We start from the raw sequence: 25,520 nt of genomic DNA on the forward strand, positions 1-25,520 counted from the left end.
TCCCTTTTGATAGGTACGACTGTTGACAATAAGGATTTTAAATCATTTCGATGTCCAGCTTCCTGTGGGGAGTGAGGTAATATTTCATGTAAAACAATGCTGTTTGGGTGCTACCCAAGCAGCTAAGATTGCACTGGTAGATAAAACATTGTATAGTTTTACTATTACATAATTTGTTGAATGTTGTTATGGGGTTCTTCTTTTCTAGGTAATTTAAGATTTAGAGCTTCTGCTTAGTGAGGGCTTAGTTATGCAAAAGTTTAGGAGAAACATAAGAGTTTTATACATTTGAGTTTTTGGAGGGGAGTGGTCAAGAATAGGAATATCTTGAATTTAAATGAAGAGTAGTGTGTTTTTCCTGGTTGAAAATGATTATTTGGTGTCACTACTCAGCACACTCAATTGCTGGGTGTGTTGTTTTCTTACTGTCGTGCCGTTTTTGCTGTACATTTTTTGATACCATATTTATGTGAATCTAATACGTCATCAAATCTAATGCACACCCTAATTTTTGTGACGTCATTTGTCCAGAAATTGTGCACATTAAATTCGAGTGAATATGGTATATTTGATCCTCAGCGGACTTCTAACAGCTGTGAGGCAACTCTTAAGATTCCACAAAGCCTTGTTTTACATAAATCTTGTAACACCAGCTGTTTCTTTTGCTTTTGCTAAGGATATGGGCACGGGGGAGCTGCAGTCTGTATTTGCCATATTGCTTCAAGCTGAACTTGTGCCAGCAAGCATCAATGATTATCGTGAGAAACTGCTCCACTTAAGGAAGCTGAGACATGATGCAGTCCAATCCCTGACCCCTGCGGGGCCTTTACAGGAGGTAAAATGTCCTTCTTGAAGGACATGCTACAGCTTTTCCCTTCTTGCTAAAGGTCGTGTGCAGATTGAATTTCCTTTTGTACTTCATCATAATAGGCTTGACAACATGTGGGCGGTTTAATAACTGGTTTCAAGAAACAAATTAGCTGTAGTGGCTGAGATCCAGTCCTGCATTTCATGCACAGAACAAAGGTGGCCCTATTTTTCTCCTTTGTTTAAGAACACAGGGGATTCCCTGCCTATGTAAAACTGCGGAGACTGAATTATGTTTCTGAATTGGCTGTTGCTAAACAAATGAAAACTATTAAGGGAGATTTGTTTCTGTTAGCAACTGTACTTTTACAGCTGAAGAGGGTTCTCTCTTGTTTTTCTTTTGAAGACAAACCGGTTTCCCTTTACTGCTCTCCAAGTTTACTTTTTGCAGTTGTAAAAGATTAGTTTGTCTTTCTGATCTGTCCCAAATGTTGTCTTTAGTCCATTAGCATAATACCACGTGTTATACCTGGCCAGATGCTTGCAGAGGGAGGGTCTGTATATTGCACAGAGTGCAAGGGGTGGGTTCGATGCAGTGCTTCACTAGATCTATCCTTGCCTATCCTTCCTCTGTAAGGCATGGAGGGGGGAAGCAAGATCTCCATAGGTCTCCTGGACCCACCCTCTGACCTCCACACATTTTCAGAGGAACTTGCACAATTACATGTGCATCCAGGAAACCTGATGCAATAGAATTCCCAATGGCTAGTGCAATCCTATGTACTTGCAGCCTGTTTTCACCGTATGTACTAGTTTTTGGTTGGAGGATGGATGGCGGCTAACAGATTGAGGTTGAATCCTGACAAGACAGAAGTACTGTTTGTGGGGGACAGGAGGCGGGCAGGTGTGGAGGACTCCCTGGTCCTGAATGGGGTAACTGTGCCCCTGAAGGACCAGGTGCGCAGCCTGGGAGTCATTTTGGACTCACAGCTGTCCATGGAGGCGCAGGTCAATTCTGTGTCCAGGGCAGCTGTCTATCAACTCCATCTGGTACGCAGGCTGAGACCCTACCTGCCTGCAGATTGTCTCGCCAGAGTGGTGCATGCTCTAGTTATATCTCGCTTGGACTACTGCAATGCGCTCTACGTGGGGCTACCTTTGAAGGTGACTCGGAAACTACAACTAATCCAGAATGCGGCAGCTAGACTGGTGACTGGGAGCGGCCGCCGAGACCACATACCGTGTTTCCCCTTTTTTAAGACGTAGTCATAAAGTAAGCCATGGCAGGAGTTTTAAGTATTTGCGAAATTTAAGACATACCCCAAAAATAAGGCATACCTTGTTGCTTTCCTTTAGAGCCTCAGAGAGGCTTGAGACCAGGTGGGAGTGGGGTGCATGAATTGAGCGCGTCGCCAGGCAAGCCGCGCTAGGAGGACTCCCCCCCCCGCTCTTCCCAGGACTTTTTTCCACTCCGGCGGAGTGCCTGGATGGGGAAACCCCTTGGTGTCGGGAGGCCTGCTAGCCCCTTCCGTGCCGCCGGAGCGTAGTGGGCTGCATGGCCCAAAGCTGAGCGGCGGTGGGAGTCCCGCGGGCCCTTCCGCGCCGCCGGGGCAACAGATGGCGACGGGAGCGCTGCTGGCCCATTCCGCACCGCTGGAGCGTCATGGGAAGCATGGCCCGAGGTAGAGCGGCGGCGGGAGGCCTGCAGGCCCTTCCGTGCCACCGGGGTGACAGATGGTGGCGGGAGCGCTGCTGGCCCCTTCTGTGCCACCAGAACGTTGTGGGCTGCATGGGCCAAGGCCCGCGCGATGGACGGCGGAGGGAGCACTGCTGGCCCCTTCCGCGGGCGAGTTGGTGGCTGATTGACAGGCGGCCTCGCCAATGCCTGGAGGGAGAAGGGCGGCGAGGAGCAAGCGAGGGAACCCCCACCTTGCTCCGGCTGCTAATGGAAATGGCCCGGGGTGGGGAGGCGGGAGTGCCTCAGGGAGCGCGGCTACGGCGCTGCTAGCTGTGCCTCAGGCACCGCCGCTGCCGCTTTGCCCAAAAAACCCTCGGGGGTGCTCGTCGGGTGGGCCACGACGAACTCGCCCCGTTCCCTCTGGAGTCAGGGTGCCACCGCCGGCGCCTCCTCCTGGGGCAACTCCGCGGGACTTCAGTGTATCAGTGTAAAAAAAGCGCGCGCGGGGGCTGGCTGGCTGGCTACTCGACCTGAGTTTAAGGGCGCAGAGGAATCCGTGCGCGCTCAAGCAGGAAAGGAAGTTTAGCTCCTCGAGCTGCCGCCCCTTATGAATGCGTGTTTCGGTGGTGTGGACAAGGTGTGGACACGGGTCTCGTTTCCCCCTCACGGGACAGGGCGTACACAGGCATCTTTCAGACGACCTGCTTCGCGTCTCTCTCATATCCCCCCCCCCCGCTCTCACGCCTCGATTTCGTGCCCCTCGGCTCCCATGTTAGCGATGGGATGGATGGCAGCACCCCGAGCCAGTAAGGTACCGGACTGTAATAAAAACCTAATAAAAAATTAAAACATCCCCTGAAAATAAGACACCTTGTGTTTTTTTGAGGAAAAAAAGTTATAAGACGGTGTCTTAAAAAAGGGGAAACACGGTAACACCGGTCTTGAAAGATCTACATTGGCTCCCAGTACGTTTCCGAGCACAGTTCAAAGTGTTGGTGCTGACTTTTAAAGCCCTAAATGGCCTTGGTCCAGTATACCTGAAGGAGCGTCTCCACCCCCATTGTTCTGCCCGGACACTGAGGTCTAGTACCGAGGGCCTTCTGGCGGTTCCCTCATTGCGAGAAGCCAAGTTTCAGGGAACTAGACAGAGGGCCCTCTCTGTAGTGGCAACCGCCCTGTGGAACGCCCTCCCATCAGATGTCAAAGAGAAAAACAGCTGCCAGACTTTTAGAAGACATCTGAAGGCAGCCCTGTTTAGGGAGGCTTTTAATGTTTAATAGATCACTGTGTTTTATTTTTCTGTTGGAAGCCGCCCAGAGTGGCTAGGGAAACCCAGCCAGATGGGCGGGGTATAAATAATAAATTCTTCTTCTTTCTTCTTTCCTCCTCCTCCTCCTCCTCCTCCTCTTCTTCTTCTTCTTCTTCTTCTTCTTCTTCTTCTTCTTCTTCTTCTTCTTCTTCTTCTTCTTCTTCTTCTTCTTCTTCTTCTTCTTCTTCTTCTTCTTCTTCTTCTTCTTCTTGAAAAGACAGAAAGATTGATTCCAATCCCCCTTTGTGTGTTTCTTCTATGTGTGATGGGGAATTGAAAATACACCTTGTGCGTCTCCATGCACAGAGCACCTATTGAAGGCCAGTTCATGCTTTTCCTTCTTTGCAGTGGCACCCACTGCTATAGGAGCAGACGGATAATTCATTTACATATTGTTACAAAACACAAGGGGATGTATTTTGGAAAACTATTGCAGTGAAGCAGGCCATTGCTATTGCTCCAGGCTTTTCTCCTTTGTCACAGTAGAATGAGAGGAAACATTTTGATTTACTAGAACAATTGAGTTGCTAGAGCTTACAGGGACCAGGTAAATTAACAGGTTGTAATTGTTAAATGGAATTGTTTGGTTTTGTGAGAATGAATACCACTAATAAATGTATTAACGATGGTTTAAAGATACAAAAAACCCATATTGAAATATTATCCTAGGTGCCTCTTCGGTATTTACTGGGAATGCTTTATATCAACTTCAATCCATTGTGGGTTCCTGTGATTGAGCTTATAGCGTAAGTATTTCCTCCCTCTCCTGAATAATAAAAAATGTATAAACAAATAAAAATGGATCTCGGTGAGAGTTTTACATGTATTTTGATAGGTGGGGAAATTAAATTAATTGCAAGGCGTATTTCTGCCTGGATTTCTGAATGTCCTTTTTTAAAAGTGAATGGTTTGCATCTTCATGCATTTGGGTCAAATTCATTCCTTATTTTAGAAAATGTCCTCCCTGTTTCCTAAGGCTTATGGTGCAAAACATTTCTTTATCTTATTCATAAATATAAGTTTGCAGTATTTTCATTTTACACATTCTTAACTGAAGCTGAGGCAGAGTGGGCTGTTGAAGGCCGCTAGTAAAGCAATGAGCTAAAATTTGATTCCAGGCTTCCCATATAATGAAGAGAATGACTATCCCATATAGGAGTGTATATTTATGACAGGAATAGGAGACCTCTGGCTTTCCAGATTTTGTTTGACTACAGCTCCCAGCATCACTGACTATTGGGTATGCTGGCTGGGATTGAAGGGAGTTGGGGCCTATCAACATCTGAAGGTCCACCTCTTGATTTACAAGATTTTGCAAAGCACTTTTGGATTCTCACATGACCAGAAGGAAGCCCTGTAAACCAATATCAGAAAACTGTAAATCCTTAATAGTGTCAGTGAACCAAACAGGACAGCTTTGTTTTTATGCACTATCTTTGGTGGACATAGCCAACCAGGAACTGCAAGCAGTAGTGCATGATATTCCATGCTGGGGAGTAAGTGGGCCAGCAGAGGAGAAATGGAGTACTTTGGTTTCTATGCTGGGCACAGAGGAGGGATCAACAGCACTCTCGTCTTTGCCCAACATAGAAATGCAGTGCTATATACTCTTTTTTTTTTGCCAACTCCTAGTTGACTGGTATTATTTTTCTTCCTTTATCCTAGTAATATTTTGTTGTTTTATTTTATGGGCTGCCATTACCTAATTTTACATCCTCCCCCTTTCTTTATTTTTTAATTAGCTCTCATGCAAATGAAATGGAAAACAAACAGTTTTGGAAAGTTTACTTCGAACATTTGGAAAAGGCTGTCATTTATGCTGGTAAGAGAAAGCAATTTTAATGGTTTCATAATAGTCCAGCCAAGATCAGAGCTGCTCATGAACCAAGTCTAGGGGTTTCTGACTTTGTACAGTTCAGGAGAGTTTTTTTTCTTCTCTCTTCTCTCCCACTTCATTCTCAGTCTCAGAATGAGAGGTGTTCCAAATGTCTCAAAGTTGTTTCCTCTCTTCCTGTTGCTGCTTTTGTTCTTCCTAAGAAAAGAAACTAGCAGTTTTCACCGGTCCAGCTTAGAACAACTTCTAAGGCTGTGGTGGGAGCAAGACTTCTCCTTCCTTGACCATTGGCCATGCTGATGGTAGCCCCACAACACCTGGAGGAGACCATGTTAGCTACCTCTGCTCTATACAAATGTTATATCTGCTTAAAGACATCCAGCAAGCTTTATACATTGGATAAAAAGCTGTTGGTCTCTCAAGGGGCTTCAGAGCTTGCTCAGCTGGGGCCAGGAGCCTTTCCGCCCGCTATCAGAGCAGCAGGTTGGGGCCAGCTCTATTGAGATGAGAGCTGCGGCAGTTTCACCCGGCAGGTGGGGACAATGCAGCTTTTTGAAACATTCCGCTATACGGTATCGCCAAACCACGATGTTTGGATGGAGATATGGTGCAGTGTTGAAAACCCAACATCGCCCAGCCCTGGCCTCCACTTGTCTTAACTATAGCTGCATCATCTTGTTGGAACAATTTCTAATAAATCTGTTCTCCCACTTTTTATGACATACCCTCCAAGAGCAGCGGGGTACTGTATTAGCTGCAGTGCCTTCAAAACAGTAAATAGAACTTACGGCCTTGTACTAATACATCATCAGACGCCTCTAAAGAGTAATAAAATAGAATTTTATTTTTGCTTTTTCTGTAGAGAGAGAGCTACATAATGAGCTGGAAGAAGATCAGTGGGACATTATCGATGCTCAAGGAGAAGAAATCCATGGAAGAGATGTCAGAACTTTGTATCTTGAGCAGCTGAAATGTCAGACATGCTGCCATGAGAGGACAGATCACGCGAATTTTAGGCTGCTGCTTTGGAAGGCAATGTCAAAATTTCCGGACAGAGTGGAGCCCAGGTCTAGAGAACTCTCTCCACTTCTCTTAAGGTTTATTACGTGAGTATTTTCACCGAGGGTGGGCAAGAGAGGGAATAATTTTTGAGTGTACTGGTTTTAAATGCTATTGAAAGTACCTGCGTAATTTTTAAGACAACTTCAGGGATCACTCTATATTTGTGTGCAGACATAATTCTCAAAACTTAGCGAGAAATTAGCTTAGCCCTAGCCATGATCTGCACATAACTGCTGGGAGGTAAAAATTGTTGGAGAAATGGGAGGTTGTTTGGGAGGGAATTCCAGGCAGAGGAAAGAATAGAACAACAGAAAATAGAAGGTTCTAGTAACTTCCATGAGTTGATGAGACAGAAAGACAGACAGACAGGGCCTACCTGGCTGGGGGGAACTGCAACACTAGCTCCCCAACGGGTGTTTTGCTATCACTTACTGGGAGGCATGATGGTGAGATGGTGGGGAGGTCAGTGGGTGAGTGGCAGCAACACACCATCTGGAAAATAAGCACCATGGCTCTGCGCCACCAGGCAAACAACTTCTGGAGAAAGGCTATAAAGATAGCTAAATGTCAGTGTTAAATATAAGCAGTAGGAGTTTGAGGTTGGTGCGTAGAATAACAGGGAGCCCGTGTGGAGACTTAAGGAGAGGGAGGTGTGAAGTAATCACAACATGAAATATATATTTTTACCGAGGCATTTGAATAAATCGAAAAGAGAGAAGCGACAGGCAGGAAGGCCTAACTAGAAACAGACTGCAGGAGTTCTAGCCCATCCCTTTTTTTGTTTTCTTGCTTTTCTTTTTACAGCAACGAATACTATCCTGCAGATTCACTGGTAGCTCCGGCCCAAGACCTTAGAAAGAAAAGTGGTAGCAATGTAAAACGAGACCTCACCGTGGAAGGAGATGCAACAACCATGAAAGATGATGAGAAGGATGAGAATGAGGGAGAGAAGGAGACTTCTGAAGAGCCAGTGATGGAAGAGATGCCAAAAAAGAAGACTAGGAGAGCTGCGTCAAAGTAAGCTTTGCTTAATTACAGGGAAGGAAAACTTTCTGTCCCACAAATATTGTAGAAGATCAGGTTGAGAAGAGGAGGGTTGGGGTGGTGAAACTTACATTCTTTTACATAGTGTGTGCATAAGGTGAAGAATATCACTTTTGAATGTAATTTGGCTTGTGGTTCTTACTCCCCCATGAATGGCCCATAAAAAATTGGAGGTTGAAAGGAGCAGTCCAAGGATGCTCCCAGAGGACTTTCAAACAGCTCCATGATATGGCCCACAAACTATAAAAAGATCACCACCACACCTACCCACCCCACCCACACATGAAAACAAAGACCATCATAGCCAATCACAAATCCCTTGGCCCAACCCCAATCTCTCTCACCACCAAAAGAACACAAGCAAATAAAGGAAAACCTACACAAACAAAGCTGACATCAAGCCCTACATATACAGTATTAAGCAAAACAGAAACATCGTCACCTAATCCCACCCCCATCTACCCTCCCGCCCCCTATCTACCTCGTTTCCCCTCTTTCTTCTTAGTGTCTTAACAAATGAAACTGATTTGCAAAAATGATACATGTAAAAATATGAGAGACACTGCACACACCTTTGTAATTCAAGAAATCTTTAATAAAAAATACTTTAAAAAAATATCACCACCTCTTACGTAATGAGAGAACATGCTAATCACTCTATGAAACAAAGAACAAAAGCTCTTTCAGTGATGGAAAGATTGCAAATCATGGTTGGTTCTGGCTGATCATTGCTGTAGTGCTAAAATTCTGCATTTGTTGATTAGAGCATGGTGCTGATAACACCAAGGTTGCATGCAGGTTTGATCCCCGTATGGGGCAGCTGCATATTCCTGCATTGCAGGGGGTTGGACTAGATGATTCCTAGGGTCCCTTCCAACACTACAATTCTTTGATTCTATGATTTTATACTATGAGAATTGCAGGCCAGTATTGAGAGAGTCTTGTGTGTGTGCGTGGAATGCTGTTCTTGATTGTGACAGAACTTCAGCCTCAAAAATTCCTGTTCCTCAATGGAATTTTAAAAATACCTATATCAGTAACTCAAGAAGTAAAAGATTTATGGGCCAAGTGTTAATGAATCTTTAGTGAAGTTCCCCCCCCCTCCTATTGACCCTGGGGTCATTTCTCTGTCAGTGTCCTTCCACTATTGTTTAACTTAGAGCATAAATTCTTTACTTTCTGGTGCAATAGATTGTGGCAGATTTATGACAGAGACAACCAACTCCTGTATTCTTGAGGGGCTGTTCTATCCTAGAGATAGTGGCCTGTTACACAAAGTGAGTAAGTCTTCATAATTAATTTGCTGCTATTTAGCACTAAAGGTTGTGCTGCAGTTGCAGAGCAAATGTATGCAGCCATAGCATTATATAAACATAACAGTTTTTCTATGACATGCATATTCTTTAGATTCAGGCTGTGTTAACTCATCATGATAAGCATGATTTCTGTCTTATGGTTTAACACTATTGCACACTGTCTAATAGGTCCTGTTCCACTCCTCCTTTGGCGGGAGCAGAAGAAATTAACCAGGAAGCCACAATAAAGCTTGACTTTCCATTGCATCAGAACCTGGGACTAGCCACAATCCATGTCAGCAACAAGCCATGGTTTAAGACTAACTGGAAGTTGTCATGTACTTGGATGTAACAGGAGGCCAAGCTTAACAGTGGCCTCCTAGTTGTTCCGCTTGTGACAGGGGATGAGTGAAGCGGGAATGATCGGTGGTGTACACAAACATATTGCTTGATCATGGTAAACCATGGTAAGCCGCAAACCATGGTTTATTGCGATGTGTGAAGAAGTAAAGATCATCGGGTGAGGATAGTATGAGAAGCTGAGTCAATTTGTGAATGGCTAGAAGCTGGGGATTTGGATCAGTTCTGTCTTCTTTTATCACTGGGATGACTTATTACAACTTCTCTCCTCCTCTCCCTAATTTTCCTCCTCCTTTCAGCAAAGGGAAGATGAACTACTGAGTGATACACTTGTGTCGAAAACCCTGGTTTTTATTAGCTTTCAACAGCCTTTGAACTTAAAGAAAGTGCTTCAGTAGACTTCCTTCTATTTAATTTTTTTTTACCGAAAATCAAATTTTTAAATGATGACTCAGAACAATTGCTTTCTGCTGTTAACTTCTGTGTTCCAATTTGTTTTTCAGACAGCTCATCACCCACTTGCAACTGTTTGCCCAATTTTCAAATCCACGTGCATTGTATTTAGAAGCAAAATTGAATGAAATATACACTCAGGTGAAACTTCTGAGCTTCTTTTTAATTTTGTTTAGATGTGTGTGTAGTTGTTTTCCTGCAAGGACCATGCCAATTTCAAAATGTCTTGTTAGAACTTGGTATTTTTTCCCATTTGCAAGCCTGCGCAAAATATATGTTATCTTTTGAAGCAGTTAAGTTTGCCGATGTGGTATTGTGGAAGTCGTCGCTGATTAACCTGCACCAATGCTTGCTACTAAACTGACTTTCTGTTGTTGTTCTTGAAAAATTCTAAATAAATGAGTTTCTTAAGCTTTTTAACAGAGTTAAATTCCTACAGTTGGAATGGTGGGCAATGTTAAGGATTAGTGGAAATTGTGTTCTGTGTTGTATCTCTGCGTAAGGCCAGGGCTTCTCAAATTTTCTTACTGTTTGTGGAGAGGCTGCTCATCTCAAGCCTGTCTCCTCAATAATCATGTATTTTATTATTTATTTATTGCACAAAAATTATATACTGCTTGATTGTAGAATAAACCTCTTAAGCATCTTGCAAAATTGAGGCAAACAACTGCAGGCAGCTTTGTTTACCTCTCTCCTGTCCTGTTCCTCTTCGTCAAGCCAGCCAAAGCGATGAAGTGTGACTGGGCACAAGATTAGTTACATCATTGAGAAACCTCAGAAAAATAAAAGCCTATTGGGGAGGGGATTTACTAAAGCAATTTAAGATGGAATCTGGCCTGTGTGTGCTTTCTTCTGACTTATTTCTTCTCAAACATTATCTTCAGCTGCTGTCTCATCAAGACCAGAGTGTGCAAAAAGTAGCTCTTGACTGTATCATGACTTACAAGCATCCACACTTACTGCCATACCGGTAAGAAGTTCTACGGATAGGATTCAGTGGGTCTTGCTCTGCTGATGGAAGACATTAGCTCCTCCCTCTTAGCTCCCCAAATTTTGCTCCAGGGGTTCCTCAATCCTCTGGAGCTGGTGGGGAGGCAGGGTGATGCAAGGAGGGCAGGGGAAGAGTTGCTGGGAATTCTTTCCATCCCTGTTGCGCTAATGGATGCCTTCAGTCAGTGGAGGAACACTCGCTAGATTGCATCCCCAGTTTGATTTTGGCTGTTTGTTTTGCTTCAGCCATCCTATAGGAGAAATATTTCATGGCCAGAGCAAATGGTGCGTAAATGTTCACACATGCATGTTCTTGACAGGCGCTCTCTTCGCCAAGCATAAGCATAATTTGTTTCCAGGATATGTGTCTTCGTTTTCTAATGTATTGTGTAGATAATCTTTTTCTTAATCTTGCATTATCTACATACAGAGAGAACTTGGAACGGCTACTGGAAGACAAGAGCTTTAAGGAAGAAATAGTTCATTTCAGCATTTCTGAAGAAAACACCACCGTAAAGGCACTGCACCGGCCAGAGCTTGTTCCTGTTCTAATGAGGTTGAGGCGCTTCTGTATATTATTAACTTAGAAATCAAGTCTGTATAGGTTCCTTATGGATCTTTACAAATGAAATACTGTATGACAGTGTAAGGGCCTACTTCAACAGGAAGATGGTTGGGTTTTTGGACCCGTTTCTCAGGTTCTACTGTGAATGTACTGCCATTCCAAATAATATATGGCTTACTTAACCCACTTTTCTTTTAGTGGAAAACTGTCTTCTGTAAGTTAAGTGAGTCCTCATTCATTGTAGTTCTTCCAAATGGTTAAGAAACTGGGAAATTGCATCAGTAATTATCTTGGTGGGGAGCCAAACTAGGGCTAGGATTCAAATCTGGATTCAAATACCATGTCTGCCATGAAGTTCATTGGGTAGTCTTGGGCCAGTCATCCCCAATTGGTTTCACTTACCTCACAGGGTAGGACAGGCAAAAATCAAAACAAAATGGCAGGAGCGTGTGGTTTGTGATAGCTCTAGTTTTGCAGCCAAAAGTATGTTTGCAAGTCTGGCAACTTGGAAGCATTCTCTAAGTCTGTGTAATAGTTCTTTTCTATAAAAAAATTAATAAAAGGTCAACCGGGCCAAAGGACCAAGTCTTTTGTATGCAGGCTGGTCACCTGTGAAAAGCTAATGTAAGAACTTTCTTTTTGGTATTGGAAGGATTCTGTATGGACGGATGAGAAATAAAACTGGAAGCAAAACACAGGGGAAGTCAGCCGCTGGGACACGCATGGCTATTGTTTTGAGATTCCTTGCTGGCTCGCTACCTGAAGAGATTAGGATGTTCCTGGATCTGCTATTTGAGCCTGTGAAGCACTTCAGCAATGGTATGGCTTGTACACGAATAACTTTTTATCTAATGGTGAAGGCGGCTAGTAAGAGCCCAACAGGATTGAAGCTAGGAAGGGCCCAATGGTAAAGGAGTATGCCAGGTGACAATACACTGCAATATTTTGTTGCTTCTTCGTAGCTTACAGCCTGAACTGTAAAATATAGTGGCATATTTTGCATGTCTAACTTGCTTCAGTGTTAAAACCATGTATCTGGGCATCATGTGTGATAATGAAGCAGCTTTGAGAGTTGGCTTGAGAGTTTTAAGGAGAAATGGATTGCTGATTTTGATTGGAAAATTAGGGGGAAAGTTGGGAAAAGATTCCTCGGGCAGCTGATAGATAAATGGGTACTGCTGCAGCGGGAAGGTAAACGGCATTTCCGTGCGCTCTGGTTTTTGTCATGGTGTTCCGTTGCGCCAGAAGTGATTTAGTCATGCTGTCCACATGACCCGGAAAGCTGTCTGCGGACAAATGCTGGCTTCCTCGACCTGAAGCAAGATGAGTGCCGCACCCTATAGTCTCCTTTGACTGGTCTTAACTGTCCAGGGGTTCTTTACCTTTACCTTTTACATATAGAGCCCTCTAAACCATATATTGCTTCTGCTCCTTTTCAGGGTTTTTCTTAAAATAGAAAAAACACCTTCCTTAGAATTTGGTTCTTAAAATTGGGTGTATAGCATAGCAACAGAAGCCTAGGCATTATTGATTTGCTAATTTCTGTATCTTTAGGAGTGGGATATTCCATCTAGAAATGCACCTACCAAAACGGAACAGTACCTTCAACAGTACCTGTAGCGTTATTACCAAGACAATACTATTGTTACCCCCTTGCACCCCTCCACATTCTTCTCCTTTTTTCTTTTGGTAGGAGATTGCCTCTCTGCAGTGCTCCAAGCATTGGAAGAAATCGATTTATCTAGAGTCTTGCCTCTAGGTCGGCAGCATAGCCTTTTCAACAGCCTGGAAGTAGTACTGAAAAACATGGGGCATCTGATCAGCCAGTACCTGCCTGAGATTTTGCAGATTTTACTTTGCATGATGGCAACAGTATCCCACATTCTTCAGGAACGGGAAAAGGTGAGAGGTTTGCTCCTGTGTATGTGTTCTGTTCTGTTTCTGATGAGAAGCCCATGGGGCATGATAGAGCAGGCACGTTGCTCATTTCAGGACCAAGGAGAGTTACTCATGAACCATTTTCTCTGACCACACTTAGTCTTTTATACTTTGACATCCACTGGCATTAATTCAGATTTTAACCAATTAATTGTATACCTTAAAATTGTTATTAATTCTGACATAAATACTAGTTAAGAGTAATAAATAGTCTGCATATAAAGCTAATTTAAATTCTACTTGCTTGTAAACGAAACCATAAATCGCCCTATTCTGTTCCAATTGCACATCCCGGTGGTTCCAAATATAAATCAAATATTGATGAGAGAGAGGGCAATCCTGTCTTTTACCTCCCTCCAAACCAAAAGGACATGAAAGAATTTCATTTGTCCTTACGTGAATTGACGAGAGGTATAAAATTTTAATTCTTCACTGCTCCTGCTACTGCCATGTTGTGTACAAAACAAGCCAGAGTCTGGCTTGTGACATTTGAAGCTGGGCTTGTGGTTTGTAACCAAGGTTTAATTGTGACTTAATACTTGTGGTTTGTTTGGAGAGAAACAAACTATGAGCATGGGTTTGGCCAGTGGAACAAGCCAAACTGGTTTCTTTCAGCCAAAGCATGATAGCAGCAGGAGTGAGAAAGGATTACCATGGAACTTTTTGAGTAATGTGCACCTGCATGCTGCTTTTTCACATCTGACTATAGTTTGGCTTAATGTGACTTGCAAGCCCGCCATTGCCTCTTCCTGCTGCAGCAGTAGCCAGGAAGTTCAAAAAGAGCAACACCCAGAAAAGTAAGTGCAAGATCTGATGTACAATATTGCACTCCATGGACATGCAGACATTCAGACTGAGCTCAAAGTAATCATTTTGACAACAGTGTTGCTGAAATTCATGGTAATTAGTTTTGCACATGAAGTTATTCACTAACTCTTGAGACAAAAAGCTGTAATTCAGTAACTCGGGGCTTCACAAATTTTTTTCAGCATTGCCATTTGTTAAACTTAATTTAACACTTCATTATCTAGCGAGGAAGTAAATGCCAATTAAGAGCCTCATTTATATTCTACTGGGTCTTTTCCAAAACCCATTAGTCATTTATTGCCTACTAATACAACTGTCTGTGTTAAATGTTAACTTTGTGTAGTTATAAATGGAGGTGTGGGGTTACTATTTCCTACGGTTCTCATTTGGGGTAGATTTTTTTTCTTGTGGACACAGGGCTGGCTAACAAATTGCCACTTGAGGTTAAGGTGCTTCCTCACCGTGCAGATCTCACATATGGAAACTAGCAAGGCTGGCTGTTGAATCTTACATTCATACTCATGATGGTCTCTCAGCACCTGCTGCTTGAGGCAGCTATCTCACACTACCTAGCTTTCGGGCTGGCCCTAGGTGGGCTTGTCATCTCCAGCATGCTTGCTTTTTGCTCTCGTGCTATGCGAACAGATCTCAATATCTTTATTTGCTGTGCATTATTTTATGTTAGTTTTAGGAACATCCTCTGCTAAGGGACCTGATTTAGAGCTGACTGACATGTTCTAGCCCTTGGTGGGGATGTTGCTATAAAGCCCTTCCCCTTAGTGACACATCATCTGGAGGATGTAGTGGTATAATGTTAAAATGTGAACCAACCTGGACTCTGCAATCATCATCTGAGACCCTTCTTTGTGTGTCCCCTCCACAAGAGGTCTGGAGGGTGCCAACACAAGAACAGGCCTTTTCTGAGGTGGCTTCCCATTTGTGGAATGCTCTTCCTTGGTAGGCTCTCCTGGGGCTTTCATTGCATATCTTTAGGTGCCATGCAAAAATATTCCTCTTCAACCAGACCTTTGGCTGATTAAACCATCTATGGACTTTAAAAATGTATCAGGGTTTTGTTTATTCTTTTGCTATTATTTATTTTTGTGCTCTTACGTTACAAACCATCCTGTGATCTTTGGATTAAAGTTCTTTATATAAATTTACATTAATGCTCCAGAGACAGGCAGCATTAGTGTAACTCGCACAGAGGCAATGCTGACATATGGGTACTGCTTGCAGTTCAGAGGACACATTCAGTAACTAGTCTTTTAAGTCTTAGGTGTTGCCCTTTAAATGTTTTGCTTAAAAAGAAAGAAAAGGGGGGGGAAGAATCTCACATGATTGCTATGATTTGTTTTGCAGATTCAACTCAAATTAATTAACCCACTGAAAAATTTGAGGCGACTTGGACTTAAACTTATAGCAGACTTTTTCTCTGACTTCAAAACTTACAACTTTAGTGTGGAAGAGATTGATGCAGTTTTTCATGCGGTGGTTTGGCCCCAGGTAAGGGCAGCATGAAGTTGGAGAGTTGCTTGCTTTCCTTCACTTAGGCGCCTGTCTCAAGTGTCCTCTAGCACCTTCCAAACTGCACAGGTGACTTGCTTTGGAGTGAAAGTGGTATTTGGGGCGAAGCGCAGAGGGCATGCTAGGAACAAAACATCTAATTTTATTATGTATCGGTGTATCCACTCAAGCTACAGTCCAGAAGTATGTAAATTTAATCCAAGTACAATATAAACTGGTTTTTCCCTTTTGTAAACAGCACTAGTTTTGTTGAATCTAAAGGCTTTTGCCTATAACATCTCCATAAAACTTGAATGTGACTTCATGTTTATAGTTCACAAATGTTAAGTTTCAGTTTTGTTGGGTGAGATATACATGTTCTTAAGTCAATGCCACATCTTTGTTGGGAGAAATTGTGTCATTGAGTGGCACCCGCCACCCCTCTCTGTTACCATACTGTGGCAGTATGCATGCCACAACAGCTAGACCTACTGCCTGAGGTCCAAGCGAGTGGGAACAGATCATGACAGGAGCCCTTTCATGCCACAACAGTCTTAAGGTCATGGAAGCTGTCACCCAGCTACACTGCAGTAACTCTTTGGTCAAGCCTCACAAAGATAATGAAACATAAAGCAAATATTGGATACTTCTTTTTAGATAAAACTAGAAAGAAGTCTCCTGTGAGCATGTGCTGGCTCACCTCTTAAGTATGTAACAGGAAAAAATGATGGTTGTACTTCCTTCAGATTATAACCTGCTTTTTTCACTACTCTACCTCTCAGGTACTTGGAGATGGTCCCTTTAATGCTAGACTGCCTTAGCTGTGGTGGGTGTAGAGAAGCCGTAATGGCAACATTCTTGGCTCCACTCATCATTACCATTTTTTTTAATATATATATATTAGTGGGGGCAGAAATACCTGGCTTAGTTCTTAGTGTTGTGGTGAAAGGAAGATAAATGCAAACAGTAAATTGTTCCTTCAGAAGCAAATCGTGAGCATGCTAATGCTTCTTCTTTTGCAAACATCTCTACCAAGACAGCCTCAATATTTTGCCCCAATTTTATTTTCTCCTGTTTTGTTCCCTCAGATCCTCAGGTTGGCCTCTGAGAGCCAATATTCTCCTACTCTCTTACTCAAAATCATTCACATATGGAGCAGAAGCCCAAGGTAAATTACTTTCTTCTTAATGAAACAATAAATCATGGTATATAACTTTACTTTACTCTACTCAGACGTGTGTGTTTATGTATATAGGCCTATATGTGAGCTGCACTTTTAATCTAATTACGCTCACTGTCTTAAAAGTTTATGTTGGTTGTTTATAGGGACCCTATATGGTCATACCTCCGTTTAAGTACGCTTCGGTTTGAGTACTTTCAGTTTAAGTACTCCGCGGACCCATCTGGAACGGATTAATCCACTTTCCATTGCTTTCAATGGGAAAGTTCGCTTAAGGTTAAGTACGCTTCAGGTTAAGTACAAACATCCGGAACCAATTGTGTACTTAAACCGAGGTACCACTGTACACAGGTACAATGATAAGCACACACATTTATTTAACACAATTTATATACTGGTTAATCGATGGCGACATCCTCTTGACATTTTCATTTTCAAGTTAGCATTAGGGCTGACTTGGAATGGGGCAAGGGGCATGTTCTCTGCAAATGTTTCAGCCCCTGAAATATGCACCTCCTCCTGTTGTTCATCCTCCTCCTTTTGATATTTTTTTGAGACTGTGAACAGTGAAGAAGCAAAAAAAGGTCGTGAGTTGTAGGAACTTAAGAGAAACATGACAAGGACAATCCCAGGAGCTTCTCTTACCTTGGTTCCTACTGTGACCTTATGGAACGTCCCTTCAAACTTGTGAAAGGGGCATCTCTACTCCCCACTCCCCGGCTTTAGTATTAGGAACGTAAGCCTGCTGGATCCTTTTTCTGGATCACTGACTTAGACCTTACCTGTTGGGAGCTTCATTCTAATGTTGTCACTAGTCATTTTGCTAGAGTTAGATATTGCTGCATCAGTATTTTCCTGCCTGTTTCTTGCCTTTCCCTCAGGTATTTCCCTTTGCTGGCCAAGCAGATGCCAGGACATCCGGAATATGATGTGTTATCCAATGTGTTTGCTCTGCTTTCGGCCAAAAGCTTGTGTGAGGCAACGGCTGGTGTTGTGATGGACGTGGCTGACAGTCTTCTAAACACTCCTGACTTGGAGCCCGATGACCATATTTGCAGCTTGACAGTGACAGACTGTGTCTTCCAAGAAGTTGACGAAACGACAGAAGGTACGGATGGTTAGGCGCCCGAATCTATCGCAAGTGAATATTTTCGAAACTGGTTGTTCCACTTTGCTTGTGTGGTAGAATTAGAAACTAATTTGTGAAAGAAAATATTCTCAGCACGCTTACTAGGTGATGCATTGTATATATGCTCTGTAGACTTCTTATAGTTTCATTTTTACTTTTTTTATTGCCTCTCTTAGAAGTACATGTATTAAAGGGTGAGATGGAAATTCATTTGTAAGAACTCATAATAAATAAATGGGTTGTTGGTGGGACAGAGTGACTTTCCTTGAGAGCTGCATTACCAACTTCTCTCATGGTGTGTCTCATGTTTTTCCTCCCAATGTTCCCAGTATTGTTTCACACAGATTCTCACTGGATATGTTTTTTGCCCTACCCTCAAGATCAAGTATCACTTGTAAATGATTTCAGTTTGTAGTTTTGGCCTATAACAGTCAACAGTTGAAGAACCCTCTTATACTAGTAATTTCATCTCCAGATTTATCTTTCACTTTGTCCTTAGAGCAGAAGGTGCAATGGCACCCAATGGCCATTGTACAGGTCAGTCTAGACTAAATGCTGGTTTTTGTGACTTCCAGCACAGTATTCCGTTCATAGGCCTATCTGTCAGAAAAGGAATGGAGCAATTCTGAAGCTCACACCTGCAATGTTCCTTTCCTCTGTTCCTTTCTTAAAGCATTTCTATCTCACCTTTCAGTAATAAAACCCCCAAAGTAACTTAACATCACTTAAAGCACTCAGATATAATAATAATAGTTTTGGGAAATATATATATAAGATAAGAATAATATAGGAGAAAACTGGGTATTGAAACTTGCTTAATCTAATTTCGTTGTTCCCGCAAGGGGACAATGACAATAAAGATATCTTAAATATATCCCAGTTTCCAGCGGCCCTTTAAAGTATGCTTCACGCAGAGTATACGCAGTCAGAAGTTGACCTGGCTAAGAAAACACCACCAAGAGCGTAGGGAATTATCTCCCTTATATGAAACCCCTTACTAGCTGCACACTTGTAAAGGTATGCAGATGAAAATACAAACGGTTGGGTTTCTTTAACTGAAAAACAAACTGACTCTAAAGAGACTTTAAACTAAATATAAATGCTTTCTCTCTTAGCAATGTTATCTACCCACATTCCAAACCTCCCACAAACTCCCACAAAACTCCCATTAAACTACCCGAGAATTAACAGCAAACTAGCATTATAACTAAGCAACTCTCATACTAAGATTCAACTAGGAATCTCTTAAACTGAGAGTCTCTCTTACTAAGATTCAACTTGGAATCTCTTAAACTGAGAACAACTGAGAGAGTGATCTACTAAGAGATGAATCAAACTGAAAGATCTAACTAAGAGATACAGAAGGCTTTCTGGCAGAGCCTTATATACAAGAAGCAGAGCCCACGCCTGTGAGCAATTAACAGAAACACCGGCACCTGTTTCTCTTAAACAGACACTATTTACATTAGACCTGCTCTAAAGTAACTTGACTATTCAAAAAATCCAACAAAAAGAGCAGTAAAAGAGCAGGGCATAGGGACAGTTGAAAACAGCACTAAAACCATAGAAAAGCATGGGGACATGAAAACTGTATTCACATACAAAAACCATCAGATTTGGTGCCAGGCAACCGCATAAGGGAAGGGAGCTTTACAACTGAGGTGTTGCAGACACAGAGCTGGGTTTCCAGTGAACAGGAGTTCTGATGGAAAGGGTATATTGTCCCAGAGAAGCATACCAACAGAAACTCCTAGCACTTGAGATAAAAGATGGGACGTTTTTAAAAGTGCTGCATTGTGGTAAAGGACAGTACACAGGTGTTGTTTTTTTCCAGGCACCTGTTTATATCCTGGCTTGAAGGATCTCTGTCAGTTTTCAGCTTGCTGGAGATAACAGATCCACTTCAAGAGCAACGCCCAGCAAATATTATTGACTAGTGTGTTTTTGAGCAGCAAACATATACATTTCATGTTGGCTAAATAATTTAAATTAAAGCATCGTTCAGTAACTGGATAGCAATTTCCCTTGTCTCCTAATTAATCCCTTTAGTAGCAGCTTCTACGGTTTCCCAGGAAATGTGCTAGTTTCCAAACCAATATTTTCCCACGTTTAGCCATAATGATAGTATTTCTGGGAGCCGTATAATATATGTTAACAAGCTGCATTTTTAGTTGTCAAACATTTTATTATGGCATATAGTTTATTGTTGGCTGATATAAACTCCTATTTCATCAGGTTAGCCAAGTCAGGAGGCCTTTTCATATAAAATATAATATGAAGATATGGCCAGCTTGCCCATCTCTTTGATGTCGTTCCATCATCATGTTGAGGCTTGTGGAAATTGCTTCCACTCAGGGACACACAAACACACCACTTGGTGCCACATCCCATCAGCAGGATCCCTCCATCCTTGGGAGAGGCTTCTGCGTGGGGTGCTGGGGGGAAGGGAAGGGAAGGGAAGAAAGAGCACTTCCACCAGCCCACTTTAGTGCACTGGAATCTCTGGATTCAACTCATTGCATTTTTATTATTATTTCTGTTACCTGCTTTGGGTAGTATATGCAGAAAAGTGGGATATAAATTTAAATAACCACAAAACAATTGTTATACTATTTGTGAGGAATTGGATGACATTCTTTAGTTTTTCTGCTTGGAGTACTTAACGTCTCTGAATGGTAAATAAACTCACTGCCTACCTTGCAGATGTTCCCACCACGGGTGTGAAGCTGATTCTTCCCCATGTGCCTGCAATCCTTCAGTATCTCAGCAAAACTATGTTCAGTGTGGACAAGATGAAGAAGAAGAAGTACAGAGCACAAATCAGCAAAGAATTGAACATCCTTTCAAAGTAAATAGTTCCTTGGTATTGCTAAGAGTACTGATTTATATAGGGTCACTTAAATTTTTACTATATATATAGAGAGAGAGAGGAATAACTTTTTATACAGTGGTACCTCCAGTTGTGAACGGGATCTGTTCCGGAGGTCTGGCCGCATCCTGAGGAATTCGCAACCGGAGAACCGCTTCTGTGCATGCGCACGGTGCGGTTTAGTGCTTCTGCGCATGCGCAGGGCACGTTGAGCACTTCTGCGCACGCACGTACGGCGAAACCTGGAAAAATACTTATGGGTTTGCGGAGTTCACATCCCAAAATTTACGTATCCAGAGGCATACGTAAGCGGAGGTACAAATGTACTCGCCACTCACACAAAACCACAAGGAGGTGCGCAAAGTAAAAGACCATAAAGCAGTATAAAAATAATAGTTAAAAACGACTGGTTCCTTTTAAAACAGGAAATTAAACAAATGAATAGACTTGTGAACCAAAAATGTTTTCAAGAGAACCACCTGCAAGAAGCTTGAGCTTCAGGGTGAGGCAGGGTGGGGCTTTTTGATGGGAGTTCACTCTGGAAGCTATTCAGGCAAGGGAGGCTCTAAATCTTAAGTTTCTTGGCTCCGTATGCAGCCTCCTCCCTGCATGTCTCCATAGCATATGCCTTATAACGGATCAGACTGTTCTGATTGGATGTCCATCCCAGTACTGTCCACTCTGATTGGCAGCACCTTGGACAGGAATCTTCTGATCCATTCTGTGCTGGGGATCATGAACTCTTAATTCATATATGTGTATTTTACCTATACATTGATACGTATACAGTGTATACCTGTTCTTTGACTTGCAGTTGTCTATATTCATTTGTGTGAAATAATGTGTGGACCAGAATTATAATGTACATCATGCATCTGATTATGTGACTGCTCAGATTCCCAAGATAAATACCTTCCCCCTGCTTCCAAAGAAAGGGAGCGATCAGAAAAGGTTACCAATATTTTTTCAGTGTAAATGCAGGTTAACGTGAACCCAGGGACCTTTCCACATAAGAATACCATTCGCAATACCTGCTATGCCTCATAGTTAAGTCTCCATGGGCACCAGCCACTATATATGTGAATGGTGGCTGCTTTTAGATCTGGAATTCCTTTTCTTGGGAGGTTTGCTTGAGTCTGGTTGGTTTCCATAGCAAGTCTACTAAAGACAGTTTCATAGCTGGATAAAGTGGCCCTTAGTGACCAGGGGCAAACGATTGTAGCAATCAAACTATTGACCTGTTGCACTTTGGAGATTTAATTGCTGCGTTCATGTACTCTTTTGTAAGCAGAACATCGGCAGCAGTTTACATTGACAGATGGTTATATCACAGGCAATTGAATCATTCTATCAGTGCAGGGCTAACCTCTTACTTCTGTTGGATATAGAATTAGCAAGTTTATAAAGGACAAGAGTCAGAGCTCCATCCTGATTGGTCTCCTCCTCCCTTTCCTCCACCAGAGTAACATGATGCAGGTAGGCTTCGTTATTTACGCCTGTGGGAAATCACATTTTCTTTCAAGTTTGGCTGTTTTCCCGGTGAACTTCTAAACTATTTTTCCAGGTCATCATGATCTGCTGCTAACTTGTTTGGGTCACTGTTATTCAATGTGCTCTGATGTGCCTTTGGGATCCCCTCCCCCCCCTTTTTAAAAAAGAGCAAGTATAATGGAGTGGTTTTTTTAAAAAAAAAAAAAGTTTGAAAATGGGAAGTCCCTGGATCAAATTTCAGTTAACCTATCTTCTCGGTGCAAGCCACTTCCCGTGTTAGGATGTGAGGCTACGCCTGGGGTGAGGAAGCTGAGGGACTCCAGATGCCATTGGGAGTCCAGCTCCCATCAGCCCCAGCCAGCATGACCAGTGGTCAGCGATGATGGGAATTGTAGTATGGCAACGTCTGGAGGGCTACTGGCTAGCCATTGCTGTTCTAAAACATAGTTTAGTATAAAAACGAACAAACCAGGGTGAGCCTTGGACTTGCACAGTTCCCTTTCCTTCTCTGTAGCCAGGAGGAGTTTAAAAGCTTCGATTTTGCTTAATTGTTTTGTTATTTTTCATCTAAACCAACAAACAAGTTAACATTAGCTGTGGTTTGATTGAAACAAGCCAAGTTGCAGTCATGGTCATGGTGCATGCATTGATTAAGCAACAGCAGCAAAATGAACTTCTGATCTGCTCCTCCTGCCTGTGGGGCAGGAAGAGAGGGGAGGGGAGCATGCAAGGACAAGGCTTGCCGAGTCTTGTTCAGGCTTATTGATATTGTGCTATGCTGTAGTTTATATACAGAGCAGGGTTCTTTTTTTTCAAATATTTTGCACAGTGGAAATATGTAAGTTGTTTCCTGATAAACTAAATCTCTCTTGACAACTCTGAACTGGATTGCATTATGTTATTTTTCAGTGTAAGTGAGGAATTCTGTCTTGATTTATCTGGTTTTTCCCCAGGATACTGAGATTGACATCCTGGAAACGGTACAAAATCTACTGAAGCATTGTTTGAATCCACCAAGTTTCCTCAAACCACTGGCAAAATTGTTTTCTGTTGTTCAGAACAAATTGTCTCGTCAGACGCTCTGCATGGTTTTTGAGGTACTGAATAGTAGCACATTTATAGCATTTTTGTTAGCAGTTGCTCAACACTATTTTAGTTGTGATGTGAACTTGATGCATAATTATTTCTCTGAGTGTCCACTTCATGCTATGACCCTGCCATGCTCTTGAGGATGTCATTGGGACCATTGAGGTCTTCCCAGTCTCAAATCCCTCTGTAGTCCCTTGAGAGGCTATCCAATCCCTTTTCCTTGACTGCTTCCTTTTTTCTTAGTGGTTGGGCAATGGACTTTCAAAATGGCCTCCTGAGCCTCCAGGAACTGTGGGAAATGTAGTGGATGGTGATGAGTTCTAAAACTCAAAATGTTATGAGTGGATAAGAGCTGGTTAGATTCTGGTCAAATAAGTACAAAGTGTGGTAACGCTGGAACGAAAGAATGGGGCACCTGAATTTTGAATACTGTGGCCACTTCTGGTTGTTCTCCTATTTTTTAAAAAGTAAAATGCAGAACTGGAGCAGGTTCAGAGAAATGCGCTATTAATGTGACAGTAGATGATACGTGTGTGAAATAATTCTAGGTTTGTTAAATTTTTCTTTTAATTATTTTTTTCCCCATTTTTTATAGACTTTATCAGATTTGGACAGTAATCTAAAATACATTACAGATACAGTTAAGGTATGTAATGTTTCACCTGATTTACTTCTAAGAAATTTTCTGTCATCATTTTGATTTCTATATCTTTATTAAACATCTTGCCCTTTGTAGCTGAATGCTTTTGATCCACGTCATCTTGATGATATCAATTTCGATATCCGCTTGTCAGCATTTCAAGACATCACTTCTCATATCAAGGCAATGAAAACAGTGGATGTCGACTACCTTATTCCAGTAATGCATAACTGTTTCTATACCATACAGGTGAGCCCATGCCCATGTGGAAAATATCTGTCCTTTATGGTAGAACTCCTGGAAATGTATTCTCTCTTTTGGGGAACTGAAAAATACATTTATCTGCATATCTTTCCCCTTACACCATCAATGACATTAGAAATTCCTGCTTTATTATTTAGTAAAAAAATAAAAATGGAATTTGCCTTTTGAACCCAAAAGGAACCTCCAAGGAAGTTATGCATGTTTGCAAAACAGCCATAAGCGTATTTTAGGTGAGCATTATAATTACCTTTTGGATGCTATGTGAGTAAAATACCTGCAGCAGCATAATGATGATGATGATGATGATGATGATAATAATAATTTATTATTTATACCCCACCCATCTGGCTGGGTTTCCCCAGCCACTCTGGGTGGCTTCCAACAGAAATATTAAAATACAATAATTGATTAAACATTAAAAGCTTCCCTCAAGAGAGACAAGACAGTTAAGGAAGAACCACAAGTAATCCTACATCTAAGATGGTGGCAGCTTTCAGAAGCTCTGCTTGTTCCATTGCCTCTGCCTGATGCTCACCAATTCTCCCCACCCTCCGAGTATCTCCCCCCCCCCCCAGTGCCACAAATCTGGCTTTTTCTGAGGGTTCCCAGGTGCCTAGGAAAATACATTTTTGGCAGTATTAGGGCACGGCATAGGAAATCCCTGTTTGTGTGGACTTTGGCTGTGTTTTAAAAGATAATAAGCATGTGGGTTATCGTTGCCGGCGCTAAAATAACAAAAAAGAGAGATTTTTTTACTTCACAGGAAAATATGACTATGTGATTGATTCATAGTGAGCTTCGTAACATTTTTATGGTACTTTTTGCCTTATGGCTTTCAGATGTTTAAAGCTTCCAGGTCTATTGCTCCCATTACAACTGCTCTGAGTTGTTGTCTGAGGAGCTGATTTATGTTTTATCGATGATTATATTCATGCATATTTCTGAGTATTTTTTAATCTACGGTTTCAGGGTCTTCTCTTGTAATCTCAGCTGCCACAATCTTTTTCTTTCTTCAGTTAGGAGAGATGTCTCTAAGTGACAGTGCCATCCTCTGCCTGAATGCTATTATCAACCTGTTTGCTGAAATCAGTCACGCAGAGGAGGAATACAAGGAAATCATTCAGCACACTCTTCTCGAAGCTTTGAGAAAAGGGCTGAAGAGCAAGACTGAGGTAAAAAGCTGGTTATTATTTTTAATGATATACTGTTT

The 25,520-nt window shown here is 42.2% G+C and overlaps 1 protein-coding gene across 2 annotated transcripts in view; it reads left to right on the forward strand.

Moving 5' to 3' along the window:
* UTP20 (UTP20 small subunit processome component) overlaps nt 1-25,520 on the forward strand; it is a 64,900-nt gene that overhangs the window by 17,630 nt on the left and 21,750 nt on the right. For both annotated transcript variants that reach the window (XM_035128257.2, XM_035128259.2), the window contains exons 17-36: nt 14-76; nt 677-835; nt 4,464-4,540; nt 5,537-5,616; nt 6,491-6,734; nt 7,495-7,707; nt 9,893-9,983; nt 10,727-10,812; nt 11,263-11,388; nt 12,050-12,216; nt 13,091-13,299; nt 15,505-15,648; nt 16,737-16,816; nt 17,710-17,936; nt 20,661-20,805; nt 22,215-22,302; nt 23,271-23,414; nt 24,002-24,052; nt 24,143-24,295; nt 25,327-25,482. In XM_035128257.2, coding sequence (XP_034984148.1) covers nt 14-76; nt 677-835; nt 4,464-4,540; nt 5,537-5,616; nt 6,491-6,734; nt 7,495-7,707; nt 9,893-9,983; nt 10,727-10,812; nt 11,263-11,388; nt 12,050-12,216; nt 13,091-13,299; nt 15,505-15,648; nt 16,737-16,816; nt 17,710-17,936; nt 20,661-20,805; nt 22,215-22,302; nt 23,271-23,414; nt 24,002-24,052; nt 24,143-24,295; nt 25,327-25,482 — 2,703 coding nt within the window. The remainder of the gene's footprint in view (nt 1-13; nt 77-676; nt 836-4,463; nt 4,541-5,536; nt 5,617-6,490; nt 6,735-7,494; nt 7,708-9,892; nt 9,984-10,726; nt 10,813-11,262; nt 11,389-12,049; nt 12,217-13,090; nt 13,300-15,504; nt 15,649-16,736; nt 16,817-17,709; nt 17,937-20,660; nt 20,806-22,214; nt 22,303-23,270; nt 23,415-24,001; nt 24,053-24,142; nt 24,296-25,326; nt 25,483-25,520) is intronic.

The sequence above is a fragment of the Zootoca vivipara genome, chromosome 10, assembly GCF_963506605.1.
Source record: "Zootoca vivipara chromosome 10, rZooViv1.1, whole genome shotgun sequence".
Classification (NCBI taxonomy): Eukaryota; Metazoa; Chordata; class Lepidosauria; order Squamata; family Lacertidae; genus Zootoca; species Zootoca vivipara.